The sequence below is a fragment of the Pongo pygmaeus genome, chromosome 21 (assembly GCF_028885625.2).
Source record: "Pongo pygmaeus isolate AG05252 chromosome 21, NHGRI_mPonPyg2-v2.0_pri, whole genome shotgun sequence".
In the NCBI taxonomy this organism is placed as follows: Eukaryota; Metazoa; Chordata; class Mammalia; order Primates; family Hominidae; genus Pongo; species Pongo pygmaeus.
The window spans coordinates 36,688,326-36,701,138 of record NC_072394.2 but is presented as its reverse complement, the minus strand read 5'-3'; the positions used below and the strand labels follow the sequence as shown (position 1 = coordinate 36,701,138).

The 12,813-nt window shown below is 46.4% G+C and overlaps 1 protein-coding gene across 3 annotated transcripts in view; it reads right to left on the bottom strand.

Moving 5' to 3' along the window:
- Positions 1-1,260: 1,260 nt before the first annotated feature.
- ASIP (agouti signaling protein) overlaps positions 1,261-12,813 on the bottom strand; it is a 66,782-nt gene continuing 55,229 nt past the window's right edge. For all 3 annotated transcript variants that reach the window (XM_054467504.2, XM_054467505.2, XM_054467503.2), the window contains exons 2-4: positions 10,177-10,346; positions 7,813-7,874; positions 1,261-1,717 (exon numbers count right to left, since the gene is read on the bottom strand). In XM_054467504.2, coding sequence (XP_054323479.1) covers positions 1,541-1,717; positions 7,813-7,874; positions 10,177-10,336 — 399 coding nt within the window. In that variant the 5' untranslated portion in view covers positions 10,337-10,346 and the 3' untranslated portion in view covers positions 1,261-1,540. The remainder of the gene's footprint in view (positions 1,718-7,812; positions 7,875-10,176; positions 10,347-12,813) is intronic.

The following is a 12,813-nucleotide window of genomic DNA, read 5'->3' as shown; positions in this document are numbered from 1 at the left end:
CCATATTGGACTTCTTCACCACTATGTCCACAGCACCTGGCACATAGTTGGTGCTCAATACACATTTGCTGAATGAATGAATGGGTTGGTCTTCCATGTGGTTTTCTGGACCCAGCAGCCAAGTGGCTTTGTTACTAATCGACTGAGTCTTTAGCTTTGCATCCTGGCCTCACCCCTGGGGGCGAAATGGTGCCTGCTTGGTGAACAGTGTCTGGAAAACAGGAGGAGTGACTGCGGTATCTTCCCAATATGACATTTACGCAGCCACAACTGTGGTACAAGGAACAAAAGGTTCTTGCCCTGTAGGACTGCAGCCTAAATGACAGAAAACAAAACAAGCATCTGGCAGCTTTCCTGTGTGGGGGTGTGTGTGTGTGTTTCCTGTGTTAAGGAACAGAGAGGGAACAGGACACTACCATGGATTTATAACAAGAACAGGAATGATTATTTCCTTTTCTTTTTTTTTTTTTTTTAACCAGAGTTTCACTCTGTTGCCAAGTCTGGAGTGCAGTGGTGTGATCATAGCTCACTGCGGCCTCCAACTCCAGGGCTCAAGTGATTCTCCTGTCTTAGCTGCCTGAGTAGCTGGGACTACCGGTGCACGCCACCACACCCGGCTAATTTTTAAAATTTTTTGTACAGACCGGTGGGTGGCGGGGAGTCTCACTACCTAGCCCAGGCTGGTCTTGAACTTCTGGCCTCAAGTGATTGTCCAGCCTCGGATTTCGGATTTCTTTCTTTCTTGTTCTTTTTTTTAAGACAGAGTTTCGCTCTTGTTGCCCAGGCTGGAGTGCAACGGCGTGATCTCAGCTCACTGCAACCTCCGCCTCCCGGGTTCAAGCGATTCTCCTGCCTCAGCCTCCCGAGTAGCTGAGATTTACCGCATGCGCCACCACACCCAACTAATTTTGTATTTTTTGTAGAGACGGGGTTTCTCCATATTGGTCAGGATGGTCTCGATCTCTAGACCTCAGGAGATCCGCCCGCCTCGGCCTCCCAAAGTGCTGGGATTACAGGCGTGAGCCACCGCGCCTGGCCTCTTTCTTTCTTTCCGTTTTCCTGGGGAGAGGGGTGCACCTAGGAGGAAATGTGTGAGACTGAAAGGCGGTTCCTTTCTGCCTGGCCGGTCTGGATTTCCTGGTTTTGGAGGCAGCCTCGGGTGTTCCCAGGTTTAAAGGCAGGGGGTAGCCTCGTTCCTAACCCCCAGGTCGGGATCAGCGGTGACTGGGAGTGCAGCTGTGAGGCTGGGACGCCCGGGTTTCCTGAGCCCCAGGAGAGCAGCGCGTGCGCAGTCCGCGGGACTCCGTGGCGAAGGGACCGAGAACTTTCCGGACCTTTACAGAAACAGCCGCACACCTTCGAGCAGCCTATATATATATTGTATTTCGATTTTAGCCCAAGCCAGGTGTCCCTGAAGTCCCACCTCCTGGAACCTCCGCCCGCCTTCAGCCCTGGGAAGCCGCCCTGCTAGGGATCACCCGCCCGAGAAGCGCCCCGCGTCCCCGAAGCCTTGCCCGCTCGCGGCCGGGAGTGGGGGCGCTCAGCAGTTGAGGCTGAGCACGCGGCAGGAGCAGGCGCTGCGGAAGAAGCGGCACTGGCAGGAGGCGCACGGGTCGCAGCAGGCGGGTGCTGGCGGCTTGCAGCTGTTGCGGGTGGCCACGCAGGGCGCAGATAGGGGGGTCCGGGGCCGCGCCACTGTCTTCATCGAAGCCTCCTTCTGCGTGGGAAACGCCAGGGCTTTATGAGCCGGCCACGCCCACCCCTCGCTTCCTCATCTCTGCCTGGGAGCTCCTCGGGCTAGGGAGATCCCGGACCAGAGGTTTCCCCACCCGCTTGCCCACCGCCCACCGCCCGCTCCCCCAGTCAGATTCCCTCACCTCCATCCCCATCCAGACTTACCTGGCTCTTGCCGGGCCCTGGCCCTCTTCTCCCTAGTGTTTTTTTTTTTTTTTTTTAAACACAGTGTTTCACTCTGTCACCCAGGCTGGACTGCAGTGGCGCGATCTCGGCTCACTGCAATCTCGATCTCCTGGGCTCAGGCGATTCTGCCACTTCAGCCTCCCAAGTAGCTGGGACCACATGTGCGCACCACCACGCTTGGCTAAATTTATTTTTATTTTATTTTCTATTTTTTTATAGACGGGATCTCACTTATTGTCCAGGTTGGTCTCAAACTCCTGAGCTAAAGTGATCTGCCTGCCTCGGCCTCCCAAAGTGCTGGGTTTACATTACAGGCGTGAGCCACCGCGCCCAGCCTAAGTGGTTTCTGTCTGAACTTAAAATGAAACATGAACTTTCTTTTGGCCTTGGAGATTTGGCCCTTGCTTGCTTCTCCGACCCATGTTAACTTCGCTGTCCCGCTGTGCACGGAACGCAGCAGGTGAGTTCCTGCTGCAGGAACCCAGCAGGAGCTGTCTTGGACACTGCTGCCATAGCTTGCTGCTTCCTTTCCTGGGAAGGAAATAGCCACTGGTTTTTGTACCTTCGATACATGTAGCCACTGGTCATCTGTGGCTACTGAGTAAGTGAGATGTGTCTAGTGCAACCTAGAAACTAAATTTTCAAATTTAATTTTAATTTAAATTAAAATGTAAAACTGAAGCAATATAAAAATATTTTTCTCCTTAAACACAACTTTTTAGTTAGAACTACATTTCATGCTTGTCAAAACTGAGCATTGGAATGAGACGTGCTGTACTGTAAACTATGCACCAGATTTCAAAGATTTAGCACAACAAAAAGAATAAATTATTTCAATAACTTTTTAAATTAATCACATATTGAAATGTTAACATTTTGAATACACTGGGTTAAATAAAATATTACAATTAATTGCACCTTTTTTTTTTTTAATATGGTTATCAACTGGGTGTGGTGGCTGATGCCTATAATCCCAGCACTTTGGGAGGCCTAGGCCGGCGGATCACCTGAGCTCCGGAGTTTGGGACCAGCCTGACCGACATGGGAGAAGCCTGTCTCTACTAAAAATACAAAAATTAGCCCGGCGTGGTGGCACATCTGTAATCCCAGCTACTCGGGAGGCTGAGGCAGGAGAATTGTTTGAACCGGGGAGGTGGAGGTTGCTGTGAGCCGAGATCGCGCCATTGCACTCCAGCCTGGGCAACAAGAGAAAAACTCCGTCTCAAAAAAAAAAAAAAAAAAAAGGGGGCTATAAGCAAATTTAAAATTATGTAGCTCACATCACAGTTCTTTTTTTTTTTTTTTTTGAGAGCCAGTTTCACTCTTGTCGCCCTCCCAAAGTGCTGAGATTACAGCTGTGAGCCCCTGCGCCTAGCCTCACATTGTATTTCTATTGGACGCTGCTGCTCTAGGTTACTGAGTTTTTCAGTCTATTTAAATGCTACTTCCTTACAGAGGCCTTCTCAGACCGCTCTTCCCTTCACTCTCATTACCGTGCTGTAATTTCTTTGTACTCTTTAACATCTGAATTTATTTACCTATTTATTGATTTACATGCTGTTCACCTGTTTTCTCCACAAGAATGTAAACTCCATGAGACCAGGGATAAGATATATCTTTCTTATTCACTGCTGCGTTCCCAGTGCTTAGCATATAAATATATTTGTCAGTTATATATTTTTATCTGTCAATAATCTCATCTTGCTTGTTTACTTTACAGCCAACAAAATAGGCCTAGAAAAGAGCAGGGACTTTCAAGATCACACAGTGCCAGATCCTACCTACCTCCTAATACCTTATCCAGTGCTCCTTGCTCTGGTTACAGTTGATATGATAAACTGAGGCACGCTGAGACAGGAATAAGGTGTGCATTTCAGCAATGCCTCAGTCCAGTATTTCCCAAAGTGGGAACCTGTGTTAATGGTGGTATGATTTTAGGTGGTACGTGAATGTTAAATGACCCTGAATTATACAATGAGAAAGGATTCTTTTTTCAATTTTTTTTCAACTTGAAAGGGTCAATTTGGTGCTAACGTGTCCTTAGTGCCTTTCTAACACTTTCTAATCTGCCTTTTTTTTTTTATTTGTTTGTTTGTTTTTGAGATGGAGTCTTGCTGTGTCACCCAGGCTGGAGTGTACTGGTGCCATCTCGGCTCACTGCAACCTTCATCTCCCGGGTTCCAGTGATTCTCCTGCCTCAGTCTCCGAGGTAGCTGGGATTACAGGCGTGTACCACCATGCCCAGCTAATTTTTGTATTTTTAGTAGAGACGGGGTTTCACCATGTTGGCCAGGCTGGTCTTGAACTCTTAACCTCAGGTGATCTGCCTGCCTCAGCCTCCCAAAGTGCTGGGATTACAGTTATGAGCCACCATGCCTGGCCTAATCTGCCTTTTATTTTTTGTTTTATTTTATTTTATTTTTGAGACGGAGTCTCGCTCTGTCGCCCAGGCTGGAGTGCAGTGGCGCGATCTTGGCTCACTGCAAGCTCCGCCTCCCGGGTTCACGCCATCCTCCTGCCTCAGCCTCCCGAGTAGCTGGGACTACAGGCGACTGCCACCACGCCCGGCTAATTTTTGTATTTTTAGTAGAGACGGGGTTTCACTGTGTTAGCCGGGATGGTCTTGATCTCCTGACCTTGTGATCCGCCCACTTCAGCCTCCCAAAGTGCTGGGATTACAGGCATGAGCCACTGCGCCTGGCCATTATGCCTTTTAACACAGAGATTTAGGCCTCAAATTTAGAGCCTTTGGTAGGCAATACTATCCATTCATCCAGAATTCATTAACAATGTTTTAACTCCCCCCCTCCTTTTTTTTTTTTCAGACAGAGTCTTGCTCTGTCGCCCAGGCTGGAGTGCAGTGGTGCGATCTTGGCTCACCGCAACCTCCACCTCCCAGGTTCAAGTGATTCTCCTGCCTCAGCCTCCTGAGTAGCTGGGATTACAGGCACGCACCACCATACCCAGCTAATTTTTGTATTCTTAGTAGAGGTGGGGTTTCACCGTGTTGGTCAGACTGGTCTTAAATTCCTGACCTGAGTGAGGTGATCCACCCTCCTTGGCCTCCCAAAGTGCTGGGATTACAGGTGTGAGCCACTGTGCCCAGCCAACTTTACTTATTTTTATAGTTACCTTCTATTTATAGTAAGTGATACTAGTTTTCTATCATTATATACAGTTGACTCTTGAACAATGCAGGGGTTAGGGGCACAAACTCTTTACACACAGTCAAAAATCCTTTTTTCTTTGAGACAGGGTCTTATTCTGTTGCCCAGGCTGGAGTGCAGTGGTACGATCACAGTCACTGTAGCCTCGATATCCCAGGCTCGTGATTCTCCTACCTCAGCCTCCTGAGTATCTGGGACTACAGGAGCACACCACCATACCCAGTTAATTTTTTAAATTTTTTGTAGAGATGAGGTTTCATCATGTTGCTCAGGCTGGTCTTGAATTCCTGGACTCAAATGATCTGCCCACCTCAACCTCCCAAAGTGCTGGGATTATAGGTGTGAGCCACCGTGCCTGGCCCTCATATTATTTTTGACTCCTCAAAAACTTAACTACTAATAGCCTACTTTTGGCCAGAAGGAAGCCTTACTGATAACATAAACTGTGGATTAACACATCTTTTTATGTTATATGTATTATATACTGTACTCTTATAATCAAGTAAACTGGCTGGGCATGGTGGCTCATGCATGTAATCCCAGCAGTTTAGGAGACAGAAGCAGCAGATTGCCTGAACTCAGGAATTTGAGACCACCCCGGGCAACACGGCAAAACCTCGTCTCTACTAAAAATACAAAAATCTGCCAGTCATGGTGGTGCACACTGGTAGTCCTAGCTGCTTGTGGGGCTGAGGCAGGAGGATCGCTTGAGCCTGGGAGGTTCAGGCTGCAATGAGCTGAGATGGTGCCACTGCACTCCAGCCTGAGTGACAGAGCAACACCCCATCTCTAAAAAAAAAAAAAAAAAAAAAAAAAAAATCAAGTAAGCTAGGGAAAAAAAAATATTATTAAGAAAATTATTGGATAAGTAGAGATTGATTATAAGAAAAGAAAATATAAGGAAGTGAAAATACATTTACAGTACTATACTGTATTTATTGATACCGTAAGTTTACTTCATCTGTTTACAAGATGTATTGTCTGTCTGAAATAGTAAGCAACCAAAGCTGCAGACCTCAACCTATAGTATCAATCAAGCAATTCAAGCTACTTTTTCTTGTAATGTCATGACTCTTCTCTGCTTCTTGGGAACACTTCCAGAATCACTAGCAGCACCTAGTATGGGTCCCTTGGTACTACTCAAGGTTTACAATATTGCATTAAGCACATTCAAAAATACACGAGAACCTTGAGGGATCACATTTTACTGCAATAAGTGATTTACTGGTGAGACTCCTTGTGCAGAGATGATTAGCTCACAGAACGTTGTAAGCACGTACTCGCAACACCTGAGCACTCCGCAATGGCAACAGGAGGTAGCTTCACAATTATGATGGTAGTACGGTATGTACTGCAGTTGTTTACACAGTTATGATTTAGTACTGCATCTTTACATTTGGTTATTTTCTTTCTATTTTGAATGGTATGTACTGTCTGTGTGTGCATATGTTTTGGGAAATTTTAATTTTTTATAATAGATTTATGTATATTGTATGGTAGCAAGTGATAAAATAGACTAGTATCTACATATATTTTATGCATTAATGACATACTTTTTTTCATTTTTTAAAATATTTCTAGGTAACAAGATTCACCTGTTTTTTCTAATTGTCAATCTTCAAAAATATTTTCCAATTTAAAAAATCGGCTGGGCATGGTGGCTCACCCCTGTAATCCCAGCACTTTGGTAGGCTGAAGCAGGTGGATCACCTGAGGTCAGGAGTTCGAGACCAGCCTGACAAACTTGGCGAAACCTCATCTCTACCAAAAATACAAAAACATTAGCTGGGCATGGTGGCATGTGCCTGTAATTCCAGCTACTCAGGAGGCTGAGGCATGAGAATCGCTTGAACTCGCCAGGTGAAGGTTGCAGTGAGCCAAGATCACGCCACCGAACTCTGGCCCGGGCAACGAGAGCGAAAACTCCATCTCAAAAAAAAAAAAAAAAAAAAAAAGACATAAAATAATCAATGTATAAGTGGACCCATGAGTTCAAACACGTGTTGTTCAAGAGTCAACTGCATTTTTTAAGTTTTAATTTTTTGTTGTTGTTGTTTTGAGACAGAGTTTCACTCTTGTCACCAGGCTGGAGTGCAATGGCTCAAGCTCACTGCAACCTCCACCTCCCGGGTACAAGCAATTCTCCTGCCTCAGCCTCCCAAGTAGCTGGGATTACAGATGCCCACCACCACGCCTGGCTAATTTTTGTATTTTTAGTAGAGACGTGGTTTCACCATGTTGGCCAGGCTAGTCTCGAACTCCTGACCTCAGGTGATTCACCCACCTTGGCCTCCCAAAGTGCTGGGATTACAGGCGTGAGCCACCGCATCCAGCCTAAGTTTTAATTTTAAATAAATATGTTAAATAAATAGGTGGAACTCAGATATGGCAAAAGTTGTAAATGTGGTTCTGAAATGACTGAGGTTTGGGAAACACCACATTCATCCAAAAGTATGAGTGATGGTGAAATTTCAGGCAGAGGCTAACTAGTAGAGGAAGCTGCTTTTTGTAATTTATTTTGCTCAGTGGACTTCAGCTCCCTGGGCTTCTGTGGGTGTCTGGCTCAGAGCTCAAGCCAGGAAGTCTTTAGTAGCTTTCGGTTTCTTTTGTTAATATAGGCCTGAAAAATCTTTCATTTAGTTCCTAGCCAGAGCTTGGGGGTCCTCCTTCTTTAAGTCCAGTCTCACCCCAACAATGAGAACTCCCAGAACTTCCCTGCCCTTACCTTAGAAGATCTCTTCTTTTCTGCTTCTTTTCTGCTGATCTGTTTGGATTTCTTGTTCAGTGCTTCAAAGAGAGACAGAAGGAGCAAAGTCACATGTTTCTGGGGACGTTGAGCTGCAGTGAAGTGAGAGGGGCAGAGGGGGCTTGGGAAGTCACAAGGCCAGGGAGAGGAGAAGAAGTGTGCCAGATGAGTCACACTGTAGGACTCAAGCCAGTAGGTTCTTGTTAGCCCAGCTGCTGACCTGGAGCCAGGCACTGATAGCAACGTGTCCTCTGAGGGAAGGCAAATGGGAAATCCAAGCAGGCACTGGGATCTGCCTGTGGTGCTCTTGTGGGGCCTGGTCCCTCGACCTAAGTGAGCTTGCGTCACCCAGAGCCACCCCCGGTGCCCTTTCCTTCATCTCCATTGTGGCAGGCACAGGAACATTGTGATACCCAGAAAATGGACTCCTGTCTTGTACACAGATGCACCTGTGTTTCCTATTTTCCATTCTTGAGAGCTCTGGAGCCAGGAGGACCTGATTTGAATCCTGACTCTGCCAATATAATGACTATGTGGCTGTGGGTAACTTACTTATCCTCCATGAGACTCAGTTTTTTCATCTGCAAAAAAGGTTCCATAATATCTGCCTTGCAGTATTGTCTTGAGGATAAATGAAGTCTGTTTATAAAGTGAAAAGTCTGTTACACTGAAGATCAATAAATGTTGATGTTCCCCCACTTCCCTGTCTGATATGTGTAGAATATCCTCTTTTCTTTCTTTCTTCTTCTTCTTTTTTTTTCTTTTGAGACAGAGTCTCACTCTGTTGCCCAGGCTGGAGTGCAGTGGTACGATCTCAGCTCACTGTAACCTCTGCCTCCTGGGTTCAAGTGATTTTCCTGTCTCAGCGTCCCAAGTAGCTGGGATTACAGGCATGCACCACCACACCTGGTTAATTTTTGTATTTTTAGTAGGGATGGGGTTTTGCCATGTTGGCCAGGCTGTTGTCGAACTTTTGACCTCAGGTGATCTGCCCACCTTGGCCACCCGAAGTGCTGGGATTATAGGTGTGAGCCACTGTGCCTGGCCGATTATTTATTTATTAAAAAAATTCTTTTTTGAGACAGGGTATCTCTGTCACCCAGGCTGGAGTGCAATGGTGTGATTATAGCTCACTGCAGCCTCGACCTCCTGGGCTCAAGCAATCCTCCTGCCTCAGCCTCCCAAATAGTTGGAACCATAGGCATGCACCACCATTCCCGGCTAGTTTTTGTTTGTTTGTTTTTGAGACAGGGTCTCACTCTGTCACCCAGGCCGGAGTGCAGTGGCACAGTCATGGCTCATTGTAGGCTGAAACTCCTGGGCTCAAGTGATCCTCCTGCCTCAGCCTCCCAAGTAGCTAGGACTACAGGCATATGCTACCATGCCTGGTTAATTTTTGTATTTTTGGTAGAGACGGGGTTTCACCCTGTTGACCAGGCTGGTCTTGAACACCTGAGCTCAAGAGATCTGCCCGCCTCAGCCAACCAAAGTGCTGGGATTACAGGTGCATGCCACGTGCCTTGCTAGTTTTTAAATTTTTCTGTAGAGACGGGGTCTCCCTATGTCGCTCAGTCTGGTCTTGAACTCCTAGGCTCAAACAATCCTCATGCCTCCAGCTTCCCAAAGTGCTGGGGTTACAGGTGTGAGCCACCTCACCCAGCCTCAAATATCCTCTTTTCCTAGCAAAAGCCAAGGTAGTAAGGGATATTAGTTTTGAGCTCAGGTTCTGGAGTTAAGTACCTGATTTTGAATTCTGGCTGTGCCAGTTAAAAACTGTGTGATCCATGCTAGTTACTTAATTCTCCTAAGCCTCAAGTTCCTCAACCGTGAAATATGAATAAAGACCATACTCACCTCACAGTGCCTACCACACAGTATGTCTATGATTATTATCAGGTGAAGTCAAACCAGATCTCCAATGCCAGGCTCTAGTGCCCCTCATATTTTCCCCTGAGCCGTCATTCCCAACCCTGATGTGATAGGACTGGTCCATCCCAGACTTGCATATGTTCTGGAGCATTTCCTGAAGTTTGTTACTGTTGACAGGAGTTCTGTGATTCATTAAGTTTCAGAAATGCTAAGTTAAACAAAGTTCACCAAGTGTCTTAACTTCAGGCCTTTCAGAGCCTCTACCATATGCTAAGCCGCATATTAGATTGGTGGCATGCAGAGCTTTCCCAAACCAAACGAGTCAAGGGACATACTATTCTCCCAGGATTATTTCATGGAACGAGCAAGAAGGAGCCATGACCATGGTGGTGGATCCTGGTAGCACCCTGGGAAGCATGCTTGATCTCCTGCAGCCCCTCTCCTGGGCCAGAGCCCAGAGGCTAGGTGACTTACCCACAATAGAGACAGAAGGGAAATCCAGTAGGTTCACAGAGGAGTTGCTTCTCAGGCTCCTGTCATCTCGGAGCTTCTCCTCAGGTGGCAGGTGGCTGTCAGCAGTGAAGAAGCAGAGGAAGACCAGCAGGGTGGCCAGGAGTAGGCGGGTGACATCCATCCTAGGAGGCCTGAGTGGGACAGAGAAGGTGGTCAGGTGGGTGGGTCAGGGGTAATGGTAAGAGGCCTTCCTGCTTTCTTTGTGCTTCTTTGGGCTGGTGTTGTGACTCTGTTAGGCAAGTGTCCTGGTGGAGCCGGAGGATTAGCAAGGCTTAGGATGGGGAAGGGGAATTGATGAGGGAAGAAGAGAGAAGAGAGATGGGAAGAGGAAGAGAGAAAGACAAGGAACAGAAGGAGATTGGAGCAAGAGAAAAGCAATGCATTGCACTGGTCTCTGCTGTCCAGAGGGTGGTGTGTTGGCTGCTTCTGTGTTTTTTTTTAATGTCTGTGGCCCCAGGAGACCCCAGGCCTGGGCAGAGTTGTTGAAAGGCCCCCAGTAGGGCCTCACAGTAGCAGAGGTTTTATTAAGATGCACAGAATAAGGCTAATAAATTAAGACTCAGTGAGAAAGATGCAGAGGTAAGTGGCTCCTTCAGACAAGCATATATGTTGGCTCATACCCTAGATTCCCAAACCCAGAGAGAACGAATGCAGGTATAGTTTGTGTCAGGAGGATGGACCTGTCGACATAGGCCCCCTGGATTTATGTGTTTATTTATTTGCTAGCTGGATTTTTTTTTTTTTTTAAGATGGAGTCTCTCTCTTGTCACCCAGGCTGGAGTACAGTGGCACAATCTCGGCTCACTGCAACCTCCACATCCCAGGTACAAGTGATTCTCCTGCCTCAGCCTCCCAAGTAGCTAGGGCTACAGGCGCCAATCACTATGCCAGGCTAATTTTTGTATTTTTTTGTAGAGACAGGATTTTATCACGTTGGCCAGGCTAAGCATTTGATATTTTCTAACTCTTTTTATTTTTTTTTGAGACAGAGTCTTGCTCTGTCAGCCATGCTGGAGTGCAGTGGCACGATCTTGGCTCACTGCAACCTCCTTCTCCCAGGTTCAAGCGATTCTCGTGCCTTAGCCTCCTGAGTAGCTGGGATTACAGGTGCCCACCACCACACCTGGCTAATTTTTGTATTTTTAGTAAAGACGGGGTTTCACCATGTTGGCCAGGCTGGTCTCGAACTCCTGTCCTCAAGTGATCTGCCAGCCACTGCCACTGCACCTGGCCTATATTTTCTAACTCAAGCTCATATAGTTTTTTTCTGTTGTCGTTGTTTGTTCTGAGACAGAGTCTCACTCTGTCACCCAGGCTGGAGTGCAGTGGCACAATCTTGGGCCACTGCAGTCTCAACCTCCCAGGCTCAAGCCATCCTCCCATCTCGTCCTCCTGAGTAGCTGGCACTACAGGCATGTGCCAACACACCTGGCTAATTAAAAAAAAATTTTTTTTTTTGATAGAGATGAGGGCTCACTCTATTACCCAGGTTGGTCTTGAACTCCTGGGCTCAAGTGATCCTCCCACCTCAGCCTCCCGAAGTGAGCCACCACTCAGCCATATTTGTTCATTTGTGTGTATATATATGGCATCCCCCTTCTAGGACATTAACTCCTCAATGACAGGGGCTCTCCACCATCCTTTCCCACTTTATATTTTCTCACAGGAAGTAATAAATTCCAACCAAGCTTGGCTGCTTCCTGGTCACCATATGATGCTTGTCCTTTCCCACTGATCACAGTGCTTAGCTTGGTATACAAACATTTATTTATTTATCATTTGTTAATGGTCATCAAAGCCCTTAGTGACTACAGTACTCATTTGCCCTTCCCACATTTCATATGGCATTTATCCAGTCTGGGAGATAAGAATGGTTTTTACATTTTTAAATGATTCTATTAAAAAAAAAAAAAGAATATCCAACAGAGACCCTATGTGATCCACAAAGCATAAAATATTTACTATCTGGCCTTTTACAGAAAAAGTTTGCCAACCCCGTCTAGATTGTAAGAATCATGATGGATTGGAACAAGAACATCATGTTTGCTCCATCAATATCCATTAACTGATGGAGCACTTAACTATTTCTTTTCTTTCTTTTCTTTTCTTTTTTTTTTTTAAGATGGAATCTCACTCTGTTGCCCAGGCTGGAGTGCAGTGGTGCGATCTTGGCTTACTGCAACCTCTGCCTCTCAGATTCAAGCAATTCTCCTGCCTCAGCCTCCCGAGTAGCTGGGACTACGGGTGCTCACCACCACGCCTGGCTAATTTTTGTGTTTTTTGTAGAGACAAGGTTTCACCATGTTGGCCAAGCTGCTCTCAAACTCCTGACCTCAAGTGATCTGCCTGCCTTGGCCTCCCAAAGTGCTGGGGTTGCAGGTGTGAGCCACCGCACCCAGCCCAACTATTTCTTCAGGTAAAGATATTGATGACCTTTATTAAAAGGCTAATGTGCCAATAATATTTCTCATTAATTTATCAGATTTCAGATTTATTTTAGTATAGGACTGGGTCCTAATAAGACAAGAGCTGGGACTGGTAAACTTGGATTGTGGATACAGAGGAAAAATTACATCATGAATAGTTATCATAATGTTT